The sequence below is a fragment of the Poecilia formosa genome, unplaced genomic scaffold (assembly GCF_000485575.1).
Source record: "Poecilia formosa unplaced genomic scaffold, Poecilia_formosa-5.1.2 Scaffold120, whole genome shotgun sequence".
NCBI lineage: Eukaryota > Metazoa > Chordata > Actinopteri > Cyprinodontiformes > Poeciliidae > Poecilia > Poecilia formosa.
Window position 1 is genome coordinate 53802 of NW_006800059.1, and position 20187 is coordinate 73988.

A 20187-nucleotide genomic window follows, 5' to 3' on the forward strand; every position below is an offset into this window, starting at 1 on the left:
AACTTTTTAAGTAGCTGTCTTTCATCTTTTTGAGCAGTAATAAAGCTGGTATTACACTATCCAACCACACTGGATACGCTCATAAAGGTTTGGTTTATTGCATGACTAAGAAGAGGAGAAAGCAGAGACCCAGAGTCGCACAGCCTTACCAAGCTTCTAAATATTGTGTATTAATCAGGCTGAATTAAGTGACCTGTGGAAAATCTCCTGCTGCCTTGAATTGATTTAAAATGTCAGGCAGCTCATAGAAAAGAGGGTTATGAACACTTAAGCCTGCCCTGAACTTCTGATGAAGTAATTACTTTGGTTTATTAGGATCTCTCTCTACTTCATATGCAACAAGGTTTTAGGAGTCAGATGACCTAAGACTTGAACAAAGAGGTAACATAAAGGTGGAAGTGATTCATCTGCGCCGTTTGTGTGCCACCTGCTCCCCAGTGTGGGTGTTGACATGACAATCTACGCACCTGCTTTAATAACATTTATAAACTCTGTGAAATTGGTTAATCAAGCCAAAGAGCTGGTAAAATAAAATGACCGGTGGCTCTGGAAGACGGGACAGTGCGGCGTCTTCTTATTGAGCCCATAATTCACCTGCGTGTCCCTGTTGATTTATGCCAGCGAGAGCGGATGTGACTCTGCAAGTAGCCGACGGCTGTGGCAGCAAACAAAAGCGTGTGTGTGCGTGTGCCGTGCCAGTCAGGAGTAGACCCAGCTGGAGGTATATAAAACAACTGGGGCCACGGCGCATGCAGAAGTCTTCACCAGAGGATCTGCGTGCAAATCAGAGCCACTTCCCACAACAGCATCAGGCAGTAATGAAGTGCAGCCATCTCTTCTCCTGGGCCTTTGTGCTTGTGGCCTCTGGCACCCTGCTGGCCCACCCTATCACAGAATCGGCCGAGATGCCCTATCCAGGACCAGGTGAGCAAAGGATGATGCCTCTATTATGGCTTTTATGAAAAATAATCCATCAATTAAGATGGGTAATTAGCATTTTCAGTGGTACAATTTAATTTTCAGAGATTAATGACAGCAGAGTCTTAACCTGGGGCCATAAAATAATTACCTGAGTGCTGCAATGCTCAGCAGTGATTTTTCTGCCAAAGTTCAGCTAGCAGGCAAAGGAATGTGAGTGGTTCTAGTCATGCAGTCAATTTTCTGTTGATTAGAAGTGACTATAAGTCTTACTTTGGATTAGAAAACATTCAGTGTTTGAAAATTTTTTATGTGCTTTTTTTAAATTTATGTTTGACCTCAGCGTCAGTGGAGGATGGCGTTATCGGAACGCTGGATGACGAGTCTCTTCCTGAGCAAACGTTTATTCCTCAGGACGGTGCAGCTCTCCGATATTCCACTTTTATATCTGGGGAAGTTAACAGAGATGGTAAGAGACACTTTTAAGAACAAATTTGAAGCCATTTTTCTACAATGTTCATCTACTTGAGGTATGGCCTGAAGGGAAACATTGCAAAGACAAGGTGCTAGACAATGGATATCTCGAATCGTGTCGAATCCCTCGTGTTCTTATCCCTCAGGTGTCAGGACGACAAATCTGGTGCCAAGAGGAGTCAAGAGAGAGGTGTGTGACTTCAAACATTTACATCCTGAAAATGGGAAAGAGAAATCTTAACCACAGAATCTTTAAACAATATCTCTTGAAAAATTACAAACTAAGCTGCATTTTGGACAGATTTTATTACAGACCAAGGTAAAGTGCATAATTATGCAGCTGAAGGAAAAATGAAAATCATTATGAGAAGATGAAAAGTGTGGAAAGCATTTATTACTTTTTGTTTCTGGAGGTGAGGGTCTGCCAGCATCACACAAATGGGGCACCCTTGTCTTTCTCCCCTACAAAATAACATTGAATTGATGGTGTAAAGACTTCGATGCGATAATTCTCTGATAAGCGAATGCATTCCCTCACCACGATGCCTCCACCACCACCTCTCATCAAAGGGATGATGTGTCAGATTTTCTTTGTAAAAAACATTTGTAAAGCATATACTTTCTCCCATGAAATATTAGCTTGTATTGGACTATCACATGAAATTTCAGGAAAATTAATTCAGGTTTCTGATTAATTAACACTTTTGAATACTTTTAAAAGGAACTGACCCGTATTTCTAACTGAAACTGTACACTCTTATGTTACACACGGTACTACAGATATCTAACCACTATATTCTCTCTTTCAGGTCTTATTAGAGAAACAAGGTCTTCTGAAACCTTACAGCCGCTTGCTGGGCATCCGTAAGCAGTTAAGGAAGAGAAATGGAAATTCTGAGTGTTTCTGGAAGTACTGCGTCTAAAAACCGAGCTAATTGGATATCTGCCTTACAACAAGCAGTGCTTAATCCAGAGGGAAACATATGCTTGATACACTTTTACAGGGCAGACAAAGCAAACATCAAACTCCATGCATGCATACATTACATGTTTCCAAGGCTCAAACCTTTACTTTCAGTTGATTTACTTTTAAACTGTGGAAAGCCGTGTTAAGATCTTTGTATGTATTCAAAGTTATTTGAGATGTAAAAATCAAATGCTACGAGGAATAAAAATAAAAGAAAAGTATCAAATATGCTATTTCTCTGCAGTTGTTTTTAACTGAAATGTACTGGTAGGTGCCCTGCGACGGACTGGCGACCTGTCCAGGGTGTACCCCGCCTCTCGCCCGGAACGTGAGCTGGAGATAGGCACCAGCACCCCTCCCGACCCCACTGAGGGACAAGGGTGACGGAAAATGGATGGATGGATGGATGTACTGGTAGGAAAGTGAGAGAATAACAATAAAAGTAAAGGACGAAGCAAAAAGACATGGCAGAATAGGTTCTCAAGTTTTCTTCATTTTCTCCTTTTTTATTATTTTACAGCAGAAAGAATATAAAGCATTCAGAAAACATCTTCCATATTTTAAGGGCAATTCAAAATGTTTTGCATGGCTTCAGCAGCAGAAATCTCTTTTTTTTTTAAACATATCCATTGAGTCAGTGACGCTTGTACATGCACAATTACAAAAATAAAACTTACAAACAAGAAAAGGGAAGAAAAAGGAGGAAAGCATAACACATTAGGAGAACCGAGAGGAGATGGACATTTTTTCTAAGGGCAGGGAGCGGAGAAAACTCGGGTCACATAACAGGGAAAGACAGAGAGAAAGACAGCTATAGAGGAGAGGAAAAAAGATCTAACACTAGTTCACATGCAAAGTGTCGAGAACCCATGACTTTCTATCAAAGCAGGGCCATTTTTTTCTTCTCTTCAGTTTGGAATTGATGAAAACGTGCAATTCGGTAAAGGGTGCCATATAATTGCTGTCAATAAACTACTGAATGCTTGTCTTGCAATACTGGCATTTGCATAAAGAGTAAGTCGACTACACGTGTCCAGTCATTTTTAAACTTTGCTAGGCCTGATAGGGCTCCACAAAATAATTTCTTTATTGCTCTGTGTCAACACGTGGATCATACTGCAGAACTGGTTTCTGTTCTGTTGCCCTGACGCGCCTACCTTTCTGCGGTTTGGGTGCTTTGGAAAAAGGAAGAGGAGGAAAGGCAGATTCTCAGGTCAATTTGCAGAACATCTTAAAACTGATCAACGCTGTGTGCTAAACAAGTGTGCCTGTCACCCCACCCTCAAGAAATGGCAGTAAAAAACAAGATTTGTAGTTGCAGTTTTCATAGAACTACACCTAATCTTAAATACCCTCTATGGTTTGACACCTAAATAAATTAAAGGCCTAAAGAGTAACGCAGGTCTTCATAAAAGGTCTTCCAAGAGCTACATATGGTTGGAGTCCATTTCAGGGCTCCACCTGTTCAAGGTTAGTAAGAGGAAATTTATTGTATTAATTTACTTTAAACATTGTCCAATGAAACCTTCAGTTCTATGTTGTTTTAACCATTTGTGTTTTCGGGTTTTAGCTTCCTCTGATGTGAAATGCATGTCCTGCTCTGTTTCCTCCTCCCCATTTTGGCACCCTGAGTAAAATACAAAAGGGAGGTTAACCAACACTAAATGCTCATGTGTCCATCTGTCCTAGAAGTGAGTTTGGTGGTACACTGACTGAGTCTAAATGAACAATAAAAAGCAAAAAAAAAAAAAAAAACATCTGAGAAACCTGTTGCGAAACACAAGTCTGTCCTCATGCTCTGCCATGAAAACATCCGTAGCTACCAAGTACTGGTCATTGGCTTCGTTTGCAGGTTTCGTCTCCCCTACAATCACGTTTCTCCTCTCTATGATACACCAAACCAGCTGCTTACTGTTTTGCAAACATTATGTCTTAATCAAGTCTATCTGACTACCAGTCCAAAGAAAATAAGCATGCTATAGGTGCAGCTCAGTCACCCAGTTAACTAGTTTACCATGCAAGCATTATAAATCCTTCTCCCACTTTCTCCCCTCCCCCAAAACATTGCATTGGCTATGCATTCTGACCACAAGCCAGAGGATGAGCGCAAGGCAGCAAACCCCGGTCGTGGCGTTTCTAAAAAAGTCAAGCTGTTCCAGTAGAAAATGGAAGAAAAACGGAAACGAAGCTGGAGCGCTCTACTTCTACTGTGCAGGGGAGCGAGTGTAATGGTGCGATGGTGGTTGATCGTGTGACGTTCTCAGGTACGCTGAATGCATTCTGCAACTGGTGTTATGAGGACATGAATAGGCACTTTCTACATAAACATTGCAAATAAAGTTCACACATCAGGTGATTTGGAAAACAGCACGACAACAACCAGTTGTTCCAGAACATCAGAGAAATATCTATAGATCCTAATGACGTTAGAAATAAACAAATGAAAATCAAGTTTTTCAGTGGCACTTGGCTGAATTTTCACATGTTTTGGATACAGAGTACACTTTCTGGCAGAGTAAGAATTAGACAGCAGCCAATAGGCACCTAAAAGGCTCTAATTATTTTTCTAAGCATCCTATGTTGTTTTGATATTGTCCAGTGTGTCACAAGAGAGGCTAGTGGTATAATTTACACATAAATATATTACAGTCATGTTTAGCTTATTGACTTTTCATGGATACGTCTGAGATCATCCAGTGTTTCCTAGAATCACATGAGCATCGTTGACAGTTTTTCCAACTCCAGTTTTTGTTTAATACAGCCTTCTCATAAAAATTCACTCAACCTTGTTGAAAAGCCATGTTGGTGTGATGTAAAAAAAATAAAAAATTAGATCATGCTGTATATTTCTAAACTTTCCCATCCTCTAATGTAACCCATCTCTTGTGAAATTCAACTGAGAAACTATTTTGTTACGTAATTGTCAAAAAAAATCCCATGGTAATCGGGTTTCATGAGTGTTTCCTTAAACTAAGACTTTCTCCAAGCACCTTTTGATTTTACATCAAAACTTCCTGCCAGAAGAAAAAATAAAAAAAATGATAAACCTTAATTTGCCAAATTTTCAGAATAACTGTAAAAACTAGGATGCTATGAGGGCAGTGATATGGGAAGAAAATATGGGAAGTAACGTCACAAAAACTAGATTTGTGTTCAAGGCTCCAAATAAGAGACTGACAGGAGCACAGAAAACATTTTCAGGAATTTCAAACAGGTGCTGCTAAAAGCTACTAGATTCTTTTTAATTGTGGACTGAGGTGTGGAGTTTGCAAACTGTATCGGTTTCTGTCGAATAAAACATCCGGTCTTGGTTAAAAACTTCCTAAAAACCTTATTTATTCGCGCAAAGAACAAAAAATTAACTTCTGTGCCACAATTCCAAAAAGTTGGTATGGTATAAAAAGAACATTACACGACCCCAAAAGTATCCCAAGGTAAAATATGGGGCTGGCAGCATCATGATGTGGGGTTTCTTTTCTTCAGATAGTTTTGAAATGGCTTAGCCAGAGTCCTGAACTAAACCCGGCAGAAAATCTGTGGGTTCATCTGATGAGGACTGTGGAAAACATAATAGAGATTTGAAGACATTTTGCAAATTGGAGTGGAAAAATATTAAGTCAAGATGTTGAACCAACTTTTGATTCAGTTTCATCACTTAAAAAAAAAGTCTTTGTTTTTCAGTTGAATTCTACATAGCTTATAATTCTGATGGGAAGTTTAAAAATTATTTATCATGGCTCTATTTTTTTTTTTATTTCACAACACAAAGACCAAGACAACACTGCAGGATTCATCTGACTTTGGCAACCGCTACTGGAAACATTTCTTAAAAAAAACAAAATCAAAAACAAAACAAAAAAAACAAATGCTGTGCAAAAAAGGTCAAACCGCCGTCGTTTTTCATTTTACAAACCTCAATCTATGAATGGTAAATCAAAGCTCGGTGCGTCAGGTTGCACAGCTGAGGTGATGAATTCAGTCTGTTTCAGTGATAAGAACAGCAACACCTGTGTTTGCTTTGTCGGGGTCCAAATGGGAAAGGCATCCGTTTACAATCTCTGAGTTCAGACAAGATACCTCTGTGATCGTCACATTCCATTTTCACTGACAACAAAAATCAAGCACATATCTGATGTGGCATATTAGGAGATGAACAACGCTCTACGGCGCATCTGGATGGTGGAAATATGAACTTGCACTAAAATGCCCTTCGTTTGAAAATGAGTCCCTTTACATTTATGTTTTCTTCAATCCTCAGTCAGTGGGGATGTTATGGTTTTCGTTCCTTAGCGTGTATTTCACTGTATGATTATCTGTTCTGCAAAAATGGACTTAAATAAATTCTTAAGCTTCATAGCAATCGTATACCTTGGCACCATTGGCAAAAGTTTCTTGGGAGCCCAAAACCAAACAGATAATGACAAAAAAAATGAAAGCAACTATAGTGGATTTAAGATAATTTTTAAAGACCTCTCCTAACACTAAATACATTATTTTTTTTTACTTTTTCATATGCAATAATATCATGCTTTAGCAAAATGTTTGTCTCCGGAACAATCAAAATAAAGTAAAATACTCTAATAGTGAAATATTTTTAATTTTACAGAGCATAGCCACTACTGCTTTAGTTTTTTTCCCCCCCCTTTTTAACTCTGTTCATACTTTTCATGCACTTAGCTCATCTTTATCCCAGATATTTACACTATGTACAAACAATAGAACCATACTTCTTAAGCATTCAAACAAAACTATACAAATATTCTGTTTTTGTCTTGTACCTGTTTTCGACCCATTTTTAATGAATAAAATAATATATTTCTAAAATACAATCCCTGTAAGGGAACATGTTCATTTTTTCCCCTACATAACTTGCAGCCTTCTTTTATATACAGAAATCACTCAATTGTCAAAAAATATGGATTTGTCAAACCCCTATTTTGGGACAAGCTTAGGGACCCCACAAAGAATCTCTAAGACGTCAAGGCAATGTATGTGATTTTCCCCTCAAAAGCCTGCAGAGGCTCCGGAGTTCAACTCAAAAGAACAATAACAACCTGCATGACTACAAGAGTTACAACACAAAAAAAAAAAAAAAAAAAAAAAAAGGACATTTTGCTCCCCTCTGGGAGGGGAAACAAAATAACTGGGAGAACACAGATATTAGCTTAATTACAGGAATAATAACGGCTCTTATGAAGAGAAATGTGGAAATAAAATGAAAATCAGAAGAAAGACCGAAGGGTTAGACCATAAACACACAAGCAAAGACTTTTTCTGTCTAGAAGTCATGCATTTTTTTTTCTCTTGGTAGGATTTAACAACATATAGCCTGATACAGCTCACCAACACATTGGACATGATGGAAGGAGTACATTGGACGATATGAAACAAATTCAAGTAATAAAGGGACTATATACATACAATAAAGCATAGTATCTTTTTAAAAGAAAATGTTTTATCCCCAATCTGCTTCAGCATGAATGTTTGAACCCCACTACATTCATTTGTAGCCCCACCCAGGCGGGCGGACTGGTGGGGTCGAGCAAAGTAGGACTGGAAAGAATACTAAGTTTAAATGGACACCGTTAAATCACCAGCATTGGCTGTAAAGTGGGGTATATGTGGGTGTTAAAAAAGAAAGAAAAATCTGTCTTTGAGTGAATTTATTGGTCTTAAAAAGTAACCATGAAATACAATGAGAGCCCAGAGTGTTTCTGCATGGTCTCCTTGTCCTTTGAGATTTTCTGCAACAGCCCTAACTTCCATCTCTCGAGATCCTCACGTTTGACCGATCGCCTGTCCTCCGTCGTCTCTCATCACTGTCCAAAACCTCTTTGTAGCTAAAAAAAGAAATAAAAATAAAAAGCAGTCCATGAAAAAGTGCAAAAGATGCCATGAAGCCAATGTTCTGCACCCGTTGCCCCGGTTCTTTGAGTTCATAATGCTGTTGAAGTCACCAAGTCAGTGGAAAGAATAAACATGTAAAAAAAACAAAAATAGCTGTCATACAACGTAATAGTAGTTGAACCAGTAACACTGCTCTAGTAGTAGTAATAACAGCAGTGCTTGAACCGATGTTTTTTTCTTTTTTCTGTTTGTTCTGTTCTCTTGTAAAATGTCTCAGGTACAAACAAAAAAGAAAAGAGGAGTCAGGAGAGTGATGTCACATCGCAAGGGGGCTCTTCTGAGGGGTCTCATGTTCCCTGGCCCTTTTCAATTCTTTCACCCTGGAACACAGAGACAGACGACGACTCGTTAACGGAACAGGAAGTCAGCTGCACAGGAAATGACACACACAAACACAGTCCTAACGCAACCAAGCAGGACTAAAACAAACATGAACTCAGGTCAGCAGGAGCTACGTCTTTTCTGGGAAAAGATAAAGAAATCCTTACAAAGAGATATACACAATTAGTCATTTACAACAGCTTGAAAATCATTACTAAGAATTACATAGAGTATGAGTTTACATTGAGTAAAAAATACCAGCTTGAAACACTCAACAAGTTATAGATTATCTAACTTTATCAGTCGACCAATCTTCTTATAAATTTTTGTAAACACATATTGTTTCTCTTTTCATGTTTTCCTGCGTTACAAACAGACATGGTGTATTTTGGGGGATTTTATTTGACAGAAAAACACACAGAGTGTCTGTGAGCAGCATCTAAATTCAATTTAGATCCGTGACTGATCCATTCAGTCACACTGCTATGCTTTTATCCAAACCATTACTCTGTATCTCCAGCTTTATGTTCAAAGCTGGAAGGGAAAGGCTTTCACAGCTTTGTCTACGATAAAGCTTAGAGTTTCCCACCTGAGCTGAGGCTCTTTGCAGTTGCAACAAGCCTTTAGCAATCTCTGATTAATGCTGCTGTTGCTGTTCACAGATTGTCTTCTAACCTAAACCTGCTCCTAACCTTATCTCTGACCTGCGAGGTGAGATACTTGATCTTTATGATGCGGTTCACTGATGTTCTCTAACGAACCTCTGAGGCCTTCACAGAAAAACTGGATTCACACAGAGATGAAGTCACACACATCTAATATTAAAGAGCTACTTGGTGTGTGAGGGCAATTAATTGCACTGGACTTTAATCAGGTGTATCACAGTAATTGGGGGACTGAAAATAAATCTGAATACAATTTTGTTTTTGCTTGTGAAATGTCAGTAAACAACGCACCGTTTCCACTTCATTGTTCTGGTCTAGCAAACAAAATCCCCAAAACACCTTCAGAGTCAAGACTGTAACATGACAGAACATACACAAAACTACACACACACACACACACACACACACACACACACACATATATATATATATATATATATGTGTGTGTGTGTGTGTGTGTGTGTGTATGTAGTTTTTGATTCAAGGAATGTTTGTGGAGTATAAAGATATCCGCCAGTATAATTTGATGGAGTTCATCCTGCTTGATTACTGTACAGAAAGCAAGCGCTGCAACATACAGAAGAAGTCACACAGAAACTGGGATCTTGTGTGTGAAATCATTGAAACACAAAATATTGTTTATCCTCTGATCCCAACAAGAGGACTGGTGCCACAACATTATATTTAGCAGAAGAACCTATTGCTCTAAGATCAGGTTAGCTTTTCTCTTATTAAAGGAAACCTTAAAATACAGCTAGTTGTTTTTAAAGTTATGAGTCCCACAGAGCTGCTTCACAGAGACCAGTAAGCAGAAATTGAAGGGATAACGTTTCCCCTCGCAGTCTATCGAGTGGCTTGAAATAGAGCATACAGTCAGTCAGCCAGCCAGCCAGAGAGATAGCTACTAGAGGAACAGCAGGTTCATAGCATGCCTAGAAGTAGAAGAGCAAGACCCAAAGTCGTCACCACTTGACATGCAGCAGGATAAAAGAGTTAAGAAAAAGCTTCCCGCACTGTAAAACTGGCAATTTGCAAAACCACAGAAAGCTAAATGAAATAAAAAAGAAAGAAAGAAAAAAAGTGCAATTTTCAAGAAGAGAAAGAGAAATAAGGAGAATCAGGAAAGTCTCTGGTAAGTGTTGCAGTGACATTGTCATTCATAAGCATTTTGTTAGTTAAGGAAGGCTCTGATCTAAATCTGAGCGTCTCAGTCCACCTGTGGCTCCAGTCAGCAGCCTTCATGCAAGCAGGCATCAAGCAACAGTGATGGAAAATGAGAAGGACTGGGAGGGAAGAGAGGAGAACATGAGGAAGGAGAAAAAGGGATAGACCGCCATGGATAAAACTTCAGAAGGCGACAAGAGCTTTATTAAAGAGCGATAGTAAAACATAAGAGAGGTTTGGGAAGAGAAACAGATGAAGAAGAGAGAGAGAGAGAGAGAGAGAGAGGAAGGGAGTCACGAACTGAGTTGCTGAGGCTGCACTCACCCGCTTGAACAGTCTATGGTCCATCAAGGGGCTTGGCATAAACAGCAAAACAATACCAGACAGCTATTAGCACACAGTAGGCACTGTGAAGGAGGGGCAGGGGCGGCTGGGGGCGGAAGGTGGAGCTTAGGGATGGGGGTATCTCTAACTAGTTATTATTTTCAAGAAGATGAAAAATAAATAAATAAATCTAACACACCAAGCAAAAGAAAAAAAAGAGATGGACAAAATTATCTGGTTAGAGTAGCATACAATGGAAGAAAGAACACCACTGTGCAATATCACCACGGTGGGAAATGATTGAGAGTTAAGTGGTATTAGACAGGGGTGTACTTGCTGCTGTTACTCTTATCGTGGCTTATTGATTATTTAAATGGAAACTACACGTCTGTGCAGAAACGGAGAAGTTTATTTGGAGTGCCTTGCAAAAGGATTGACATCCCTTCAAACTTTTCCACAGTTTGACCTGTTAAAACCACAAACGTCAATGTATTTATTGGGACTTGATGCGAGAGGCTAACACGAAGCATCAAACTGGATGGACGGTAAAGGAAACGTTTTGTCCAGTATCGTCGTCCTGTTGGAAGGTGACGCCTCTGTTCCTTTGTACAGACACAATTTTTCTCCTGATTGTTCTGAATTCAGCTCCATCTACATTCCTGTCACCTCAAAACAGGTTTTCTGTCCCTGCTGAGGAAACGTGATGCGGCGGCCACCAAAGTTTTTTAGGCTGCTTCACGTCACATAGAGTTTTGCATGAAGGCCATTTAGTTTTATTTTGGTGTGTCCTCAAGTTGCTTGCTGTAAACTATAAGCTGGACTTTTTGTGGCCTGTCAGTTGCGGCCATGTCTTGAAAGATTTCGTTTTCAGGTGATTGTCTGTTCAGTATTGCTTGGTTTTTCATGATGCTTCTCATTTAATAGCATTAGCTGTGTTTCCATTATAAATATGTGCAGAACTTTGTCAATATTCCGCTAATGTCACAAATATGATGTTTCCTTTAAATAGGAAATGCAATTAAAATCGCAGGTCAATAAGTCATTAAAAAACATGGCACACTGTAATCTTCTGAATGAATATATTTGTGGTTTGCGCCAGTGACAACATCCAGTTGTTGATCATGTAACTGGTGTGGTGCAAAAAAATAAAAAATAAAATAAAATAATGTTTCCATTGCAGTTTTGTGAAATAAATCGATTATGATACACTCATCCTTGCACCAAAGCTTTTAAACGAGAGTTTTTTTCAAAATTGGTGTCTTTCCTTAAGCAAATTTATATTCGAAATATCAAATTCCACAATTATTTGGTCACTGGTAACCCACTTCTTAGGCCTTCACAGAACTATTGTATTCCCCCTAAGATTCAGTCATTGAGTTTATTTGAAGTTGACTTTATTTAGGGTTGCCAGAGAAAAAGGGGGTTGACTACAAATGTCCACTATAGACAGCTACACTTAGTGTAACACATAAAATCCCAATAACACACATTAAAGTTTATTGTTGCAACTTGAAAAGTTATGAAAGGGTTGAATACTTTTGAAAAGCCCTTTTATTGAGAGTGCTGGCTCGGGTTGCCGTTTGGACCTACCTGTGGCGGCAGCGTCGCAGGAACCTCATGATCTTCCTGGCAGCCTGATCCTGCCTCTTCGTGAGCAGACTCCCTCTGTGAAACAGCAGAAACACTTTGAGTTAACTTTATCACTCAGCGAAAAAAAGAGAAGATCCAAATCATAACGTATTTAACAAGCAAAAAGAGATTACACACCATCTCTCAAACTTATTTTTGCTAATGATTTTGTTGATAAATGACTCGAGACATTAAGCATTTTTCAGCCCTGCAGACAAGCCTCATAATTTAACTGTCACTTTATCATTATGTAGCAAGATGAAGTGGTTCTTGCCGCATCCTGTAGTCTACGGCAGAGCGAATCCGCCCTGTTTACCTCAGTTTGTGCTGCACCAGGGCGGCAGCAGCCCCACGGTGATGGGGCTTCAGCTTCCCAAACTCCTTGTAGCTGCGGTAGTATTGCTGAATGAGCACAGCTGCCCTCCTGCTCTGCTGGAACTTCTTCTGTTCGTGGTAGCTGCGAAATTTACTCTGGATAAGGATGGCGGCCTGCGTCATCTTCTTATAAAGTGCATACTGAGGAGAAGAACACATCGACACGTCAGGAGTCGCTTGGTGAAAGTCGTGCTGTGGCTTCATGCTAGGATATGACCAGCAAGTTACCTTTAGGGCTATCCATGTTAGCTTGTAAATGAGGGGAAGAAAAGACGCGTTTCGAATGTTTGCTCTTTAAACGTATTCAAACATGGATGCAATTTCGTGGCTTTCGTTGCCTACCTGCTTGTATTTCTTGTAGCAACGTTGTATAACAGCGGCAGCTACTTCCTGTTGCTCCCGGAGAGGCCGCCCCTGTCGGAAAGTAGAGTGGGACAGGTAAGAAGTTACAATAGGAGCTCCTTTCTGCCACAAAGGATATGTGTAGCTTGCCGAGGTGTTGTCATGGTTAGCGCATGACCGCCTCAGATAAAGAGCACACTTTGTGGACAGACCACCTGTCAAACAGTGGAGGAAGTGAGCTGCTGCCCAACAGAGAGTCACCTCAGAATCAGCTGGCAGATGGGCTAAAGACAACTGTGAACGACAGTGAACAGTTTGTGATAATAAGACTTATTGAAAGTATCTCATGGGTAGGTGGGGAGTTCAGGAATGGGACTGGGCAACGAGGGGAAAAGAAAAGACAAAGACAAAGTGGGAGCTCATTGCTTAATAAATGTGTCTAAGTAATGCAGGGATACGGGGTCAGTGCAGCTCCCCTAAGCAAGGCCATGCTCTGCTCAAGCCACCTTTTCCATGCTGGAACCACAGGGACAGATTTGTGTTTCCTCTTAATATTAAGATACAGTTAAAAATAGACATACAGAGAATTAGACAAATATAGAGACTGAAATCAATCAGTTGAAACCATGGTTAGAAACAGTACAACACAAGACAAAATAGGTAATAAGCCACGTTACATATGCTGAACTTCAATCCATAGCCAGATTAAAGGGAATCCTTCATCCCTAAAATCCAAAAACAGATCCACCCAGTTACACCAATCCTCAGCCTGTAGCTCTATGAGTCTGGGCTACAGCATAGACAGCTTTCAGGGCCTGAACACCGGGACTGTACCTTGTACTTGCGGAAGGCAGTTTGGACCAATCGGGCAGCCTCGTACAGCTCTCTCTGCTCTGGGTCTGACAGAGTCAGCTGGGCCAGGTCTCGCTCCACTTTGCTGTTGGAGGCGTTGATGAACTCACTCCAGTCGGACGGGGAAGGAACCGCGGTCCGCTCCAACGGGCCCTCTCTGAGCGGAGACCCCCGAGGACTCAGGTTAGGGTTAGGTGATGGTGTCAGTGGCTCATTGTACAGAGATCTACCAAAAAAACACAATTGATCTTTTTTAATTTACCCTTTTAAGCTATTTTAGTTTTCTCTATATATTATTGTCTATAAATGTGCGTTGACATTATGAGATGAAACCAGAAAAAACTAAGAGATTTCGGAAACACTGTATTTGAAGTGGTGTGCATAAGACTGACACGAATATGAAGGAGTCCTCATGAATGTTTATGACTGTTGCCATGAAGTGTCATTCTGTAAAAAAACGACGCTTTTAATGCAAAGTAGACTCTTAATGCAAATTTTAACTTGAATTAAAATGGTCATTATTGACAGAAAAATGCACAGTTTACACTTTTAATGGACTTTTAATCCAACTTTTAGTGCAACTTTGCATTAACTGTGTCATTATTTACTGGGTGACACTTCATGACAACAGTTGTAAACAGTTGTAAATAAAGACTATTTCATCGTCATAACAGGTGTTATGTCTATGACAGTGTCATGCACACCCCTTCAAATGAAGTGTTACCCAGATCGCTTCTTTTTTTGCTTTTGATGATCTGAAATATATTAATGCTCCAGATTTTAACCTCAAACACTGACTTTGAAAAACCTGGAGTGGGGTTGAATTAAATGTAACAATTTAGGTTTACTTTGTCGCAGATTGGTTTGGAAATACATTTTGAATTGACACATTTTGTCTTTGAAATTAGAATAAGTTGGATGATCTGAAATATTTAAACAGAAGAAATCTCTAGGGGGAACAAAAACCTTTTCACAAGAGCCATACTTGTATGGATTTGGCAAAAAAAGTGTTTCTTTTTGTTTCTCACTTCAACATTGTGTCTTTTTTCTTTAAAATTGTAAAGAAAGTACGTTTTTTGATGACATTCAAAAGAGTTTTGAAATACAAGCCTTTTTTTTCTTATATTCCATTTTTTTTATTTCAGCAAATGAAACAACATCTCAGTTTTTACTCAGATATGCAAACTTTATTTAATATATCATTTGGTTTTCTTATGACATCTACAAATCAAATGTTGTATTTAAAAGAGTACAGACCCATGGCGAGTTTTTGAGATATAAAAATAAATATATATATGAAAAAAATAATCAAAATCTCATGTTTAGACATAAAAAAAAACTTGTTTTATGCATATATCACAGCAGCTTGAAGTCTGTTGAGACCCGCTGTGTCTCCCCTTTTCCACGGTCCTCCTTACCGCAGGTGTATGATGCTTGGCAGCTGCTCTACGTCTCCCAGGTAGCTGGCTAGCCAGTTCATGGTGGTGCTGACCGCCGATGTGTCTAAAGGCCCAGAGTCCGCAGTGCTGAAGTTCTCCCTTTTGATTCTTTCTGGTGTTGCTTCAATGATTTGTTCTGCCAGAGTCATCATGTTTACCTGTTGTTTTGAGAAAAACACGGATGACTAATGTCAGCACCCAGCTGGTAAATTTTCATCACTATAATATCTGCATGCAGGCTACTTATGCATACTTGTTTAATGCTATTGGCACTGAGACAATAATTTGGGATTTTAATGACAGGACGGGAGATAATAGTAATAAAAGTGAAATTGCTAGAGGCTAGAAATACTTAATCCAGCACTTCATCTGTTGGAGGAGTAATTAGACTGATATGGATGTCTGAGGATTTCTTGGCTGTTGAAGACAATCAATAAGTAGAGTTTATTATGCAGTGATGGTCACTGACAGGGTGCCAAGCTGCTTTGTTGTATTTTACCTACCAAATACAGGAAGTGCTAATATTGTGCATGCATACAGCACCCTATGTCTGATAGCACACAAGCTTTGCAGAAAATCAATTCACGTCTGCACATTTTCACTAAATATTAACAAATATGTTGGTACCACTCGAAGAAATAGAAGGAATTTAGTTTGAATAATACACATTTTGATCAACAGCAGAGACAGTAAATGTAGATGGACTTTTTTTTATTTTAAATTGGAGCCTTTTTGCTAACTAAATCTTTTTAATATGGACAGTGTTGGGTAGAGGACAACATATTTCGCTTTTATCAATCTTGCCTTTTGCTTTTATTCAAATTTTATAGCAAATAACACCACAAACACCCAGTGACTTTAACTCGAAAGGACACATGAGCATATTAGTTCATGATACTTGGCTACTTCGTAAAGAGTGTCCAAATCAAGTTCTTGTTCTAGACCAAGCAACAGAAAACTATTCAACCCAGAAACTGTGGGTTATTGTAGAACTTTCTATTAATCAAGCCAAAGTTGGGGTCAACAAAGTTGGACAAAGATTCAAATATATCTTGCCACCATGCAGAGTGATCAACATTTCAATTTCCTCCAAGCTCACAATTAGAGACTTGAAGCAAATAGTGTGGCATCTGGAGGTCAAAAGGTTTCCATAATAAATATCAGACAACATTTACTTGTCAAGCTGTTGGTTGTTTGGGAGGCATGTCAGGAAAAAGCCTTTTTGTCCTATATTCAGAGTTTGCATCAGCAGGATTTGGGGTGGAACAAGGGATGAAAATGTGGAAAAGAAGATCATGCCTCATAATTTATGAGGCATGAGGGCATTGTATCATAAAGTCCTTAAAAATAACCAGAGAGTTTTAACAAAAGTCTGGTGGACAGAAAATTGAGAATAGGTCATCAGTATGTCCTTCCAAAGGACAAAGAATGGAGATCTGAAGAGAGAAGCAGTGACTCTGGACTATTTAGAGAGATTGTGCTAATAAGAATGGATAAAAATTAAGACTTCGTCCTGTTTGTCTGGCCAAACCTGGGTTGGTTGACCAGTCGGTTGACCAGTATTTGGAATACTGCCAAATAATTGTCACTGTGCCACCAATGCTTTGGTTAAAAACTATTTCTTAACATGCTTTTTTGAGTTATAAAATTAAAATATAGATTTTAGCGATAGATTAAGATTGCATTTCTTTCTCCTTCTCTTTATCAGGCTTGCCAATAAATACAGCCCAGACGCTACAAAAACACAAAATCTTACCAAGTATTTCTGATCTAGTTTGTAGTGTAAATATCTTAATATATCTGATATTTTTTTGTTTTGTCTTTGCAGTCTACTGTAAGTGTTGTCACAGTTACTGTACAAGGCTGCACATCATATCTGAAATAAAGTTGTCCAGATGTAGGTTCATCTATTAAATTTATCCTTCTGCTGCACTATAGTTGGAGTTCACACACCAAGATGGCTTTTTCACTCTTTTCTGCTCACCTGCAGGTCATCCATCTGCGTGAGACAGTCCTGGTTCTCCAGATCTTCTCGATACGACAGCAGTTCTGAATCTGCCATTTCTCTGTCCGCCATAACCAGCATGCCCAGCTGCTCCCGCTGCCGCAGTCGGTTGACCAGCTTCTCTTTTCCTAAGCTGCTGCCTCCACTGATGCCCAGCGCTTTCTTCCCCATGCTGCTGTGGGAGAAACTCTCTCTGGAGCTCCACCTGGTTGTCCCGGTGCTGCCTCCTGTTGGTAGACTTTTGTCAGCGCTCAGACCCTCCGCAGACATGCTCTTGGTGCTGGAGGACAGTTTGTGGAGCTGCTGCTGCTCCAGGCTCAGAGGAACAGACATGGGCTTGTCGGGTCGATTATGAAATAATTCCGGGTTGGGTTTATGTTTTTTAGCCAATGGGAGATCTCTCTGGCCCTCGCTGCTGTAGCAGTTAGAAGGTTCTGATCTTGGCCTTCTTAAATCTGCAAAATAAAAAACGAGATAAAGTGACACTGTTAGCTGAAGACTCCATTGGCACTTTTAAGTCGAGACTACAGACTTGCAAAACGTCAATGTGCTCTACTGGATTTCATCTGACTTCATTGTGCTCTGATCAAAACCAGCTGATTGCAGCTCTGGCTGCGTGTTTCAGGCTCAGATTTCAGATTTTCTACATGGATTTGCTCTGTATTTAACTCTCTTCACCTTTTTTTTAGAAGCATCTTAGTACAGTTGAATGAAGACAACATTAACTTACAAGCAGCTTTTCAGCAAGATATAGGAATCTGTTTGAAGTCCATTATTAAATATTGATAAAAAGTACTAGCTCCACTGGCAGCTCTTTTCACTTAAAAATGTTAAATTAAAAAAATAAAAATCTCCCAGAGGAACTAGTATTTTTTGTCAATATTCAAGAATTATTGACTTTAAGAGAGTTCCTATATATTTTCAAAAGTCTAGTAGTAAATTTGTTTTGTCTTATTAAGCATCTTAGTACACTGAGGTATCTGCAAGAGAAACTAGATAAAAAGTCTGTAAAATGTGGTTTTGCAGTGTATGTGACCTTCACAGCTAGTCGGATGCACTGGTTTTTGATTTGGGTGTCAGAGTAAACATCACACCTTTTACATTTTTATTTAAAACAAAGTGCATGAACCATAAATCATTTTGTTTTCAGTCCACAATCGTGTCTCTGTCCATTAAATAAAATTGCAATGAAACACATTGAAGTTTGTCACTGTCACGTGGCAAAACTGAAAAAAGGTTAGCACTTCAGGTAGCCCACATCTTTCTGTAAACAGACTAACCTGGGTTGGGGCTGGTGGTGCTGGGTGTGGTTATTGTGTGAGCAGGACCTCCCTTCTTGCTGCCAGGTGCTACTATGCTGTCATTTGCCCAGCTGACCATCCAGCTGTCGGAGGTGGGCGCATCGGGGGCTGGGGAGAAAGACATGCGAGTCGTTGGCGGTAGAGAGGCGGGCGGCTGCTGCTCTTCCCTCTGCAGTTGCTCCAGACACTCAGCCAGCTTGGTGTGGCCACGAGAGCGAGCAATTGACAGGGGCAGGCGGCCCAAGGAGTCTGGGATGGCAAGGGCCCGCCGGTCCCATTTATACAGGACGACTGCTGCCTCCAGATGACCAAGCGCACACGCCCACATCTGGATTGTAAACAGACAAAAGAGCAGCAGCAAACAAGTCAGAAAAGTTGCAGACTTTTTCCTCAAAGGGAGAGCTTTGGTACTCACCAGAGGCGTGCAGGAAAAGTGATCAACATTTAGAGGGTCCACTTCCAGCTCCAAGTCAATACTATCAGCATGCTTAGTGCTGCATAAGAGAGAGAAAATGATGTTTGTTGTGGTGCACTGTCATGATGAATTACAGTGGCGGTTACAGAGCATGCTGGATAATTTCATTCTCACCGCCATTTGATGAGAGTCTGAATGAGGGTGGCGTAGCCCTGGCCAGCAGCCAGGTGAAGGAGTGTCATCCCTCTGAAGGTCTTGGAGTGGATTAAATGTTTGGACTTGGCCCAGCAAGCTCTGCTCATCATCTTCTCACAGACCACTACAACACGGCTCTCAAAGGAGCTGCTGGCCTGCGTCTGGCCAGATGCACACTCAAAAACAAAACACAAACTGCTGTTAAAAAAATATTTTGTTTCATGCAGTATTTGTATCAATAAGTGATAGAAAAGTTTAATGAGCGTGCTGGGTTCTGCCACGTGCAACGATAATCGTCCAGCATGATGAGGCTTTTTACCTGTGACTGACTGTTGTTCCCTCCTCCGGCTCCTCCTCCGCCTCCTCCTCCTACTCCTCCCCCTCCTCCGCCTCCTCCTCCTGCTCCTCCTCCAGCGCCGCCACTCCCAGCACTGCTTGTCTGCTGGTGGCTGGCCATCTCCGCCATCCTCCTCTCCATCTGCTCCAAGCGCTCCAGGATTGACATTCTGAACTGGTTATCTGGGCAGAAAGTGGGAGACAGAAGAAGAATGCGTCAGCATCAGCTGTGAGGAAACAAAAATGTCAGTTTGCTCATTCCAGCACAAAGAGGCCTTAATCCTGACAACGCAAGTATGCACCACAAGCTGCACCAATATGGTGCTTTGAAGAGTTCTGGGGATGTCACAGTGACAACAGGAGGCTTACAATCATCCATGTAGGAGCTCCAACTCCAACTCCAACTCCAACTCCATTTTACAGAGGAAGCAAAGTTGACCTACTATACAATAATAATCGTTTCATAAATAACCTGTCCAGTGAAAATGAAAAAAACTATCAATGAGAAACTTTAAAAGATAGAGAGCTCATGTACATGAAAGAGTTGATCTTTCATGT

The 20187-nt window shown here is 40.2% G+C and overlaps 2 protein-coding genes across 5 annotated transcripts; one reads left to right on the forward strand and one right to left on the reverse strand.

The window, feature by feature from the left end:
- The first annotated feature begins 577 nt into the window (after window positions 1–577).
- On the forward strand, window positions 578–2589 carry uts2b (urotensin 2, beta). Its single transcript, XM_007560748.2, has 4 exons — window positions 578–924; window positions 1262–1387; window positions 1539–1582; window positions 2202–2589. Exons 1-4 carry the CDS (start codon window positions 615–617, stop codon window positions 2313–2315), a joined length of 594 nt encoding a protein of 197 aa, XP_007560810.2. The 5' UTR covers window positions 578–614; the 3' UTR covers window positions 2316–2589.
- Window positions 2590–2975: 386 nt separating this feature from the next.
- LOC107837176 (calmodulin-binding transcription activator 1-like) lies at window positions 2976–19972 on the reverse strand. 4 transcript variants are annotated; one of them, XM_016675727.1, is made up of 13 exons: window positions 19613–19968; window positions 19273–19469; window positions 19099–19177; window positions 18663–19011; window positions 17362–17837; window positions 15357–15535; window positions 13921–14164; window positions 13087–13158; window positions 12973–12993; window positions 12686–12885; window positions 12331–12405; window positions 10741–10771; window positions 2976–8586 (listed from the first exon to the last, which is right to left on the reverse strand). In XM_016675727.1, the coding sequence occupies exons 1-13, from the start codon at window positions 19796–19798 to the stop codon at window positions 8554–8556; spliced, it is 2142 nt and encodes a 713-aa protein (XP_016531213.1). In that variant the 5' UTR covers window positions 19799–19968; the 3' UTR covers window positions 2976–8553. The 4 variants fall into 4 exon arrangements, with proteins under 4 accessions (XP_016531213.1, XP_016531214.1, XP_016531215.1 ...); XM_016675728.1 differs by lacking the exon at window positions 10741–10771; XM_016675729.1 differs by lacking the exons at window positions 10741–10771; window positions 12331–12405; window positions 12686–12885; window positions 12973–12993; window positions 13087–13158 and having other exon boundaries at window positions 19613–19972.
- Between the last annotated feature and the right edge of the window lie 215 nt (window positions 19973–20187).

Bases quoted from the DNA above. Each gene is read 5' to 3' on its own strand.
- uts2b (XM_007560748.2), top strand. From the start codon at position 615: ATGCCAGCGAGAGCGGATGTGACTCTGCAAGTAGCCGACGGCTGTGGC. The intron at 1,388-1,538 runs GTAAGAGACACT...CTTATCCCTCAG, and splicing joins TGGGGAAGTTAACAGAGATG to GTGTCAGGACGACAAATCTG. The intron at 1,583-2,201 runs GTGTGTGACTTC...TCTCTCTTTCAG, and splicing joins CAAGAGGAGTCAAGAGAGAG to GTCTTATTAGAGAAACAAGG.
- LOC107837176 (XM_016675728.1), bottom strand. From the start codon at position 19,798: ATGTCAATCCTGGAGCGCTTGGAGCAGATGGAGAGGAGGATGGCGGAG. The intron at 13,159-13,920 runs GTACAGTCCCGG...ACTTTCCGACAG, and splicing joins CTGCCTTCCGCAAGTACAAG to GGGCGGCCTCTCCGGGAGCA. The intron at 12,406-12,685 runs GTAAACAGGGCG...GCTGTTTCACAG, and splicing joins CTGGTGCAGCACAAACTGAG to AGGGAGTCTGCTCACGAAGA.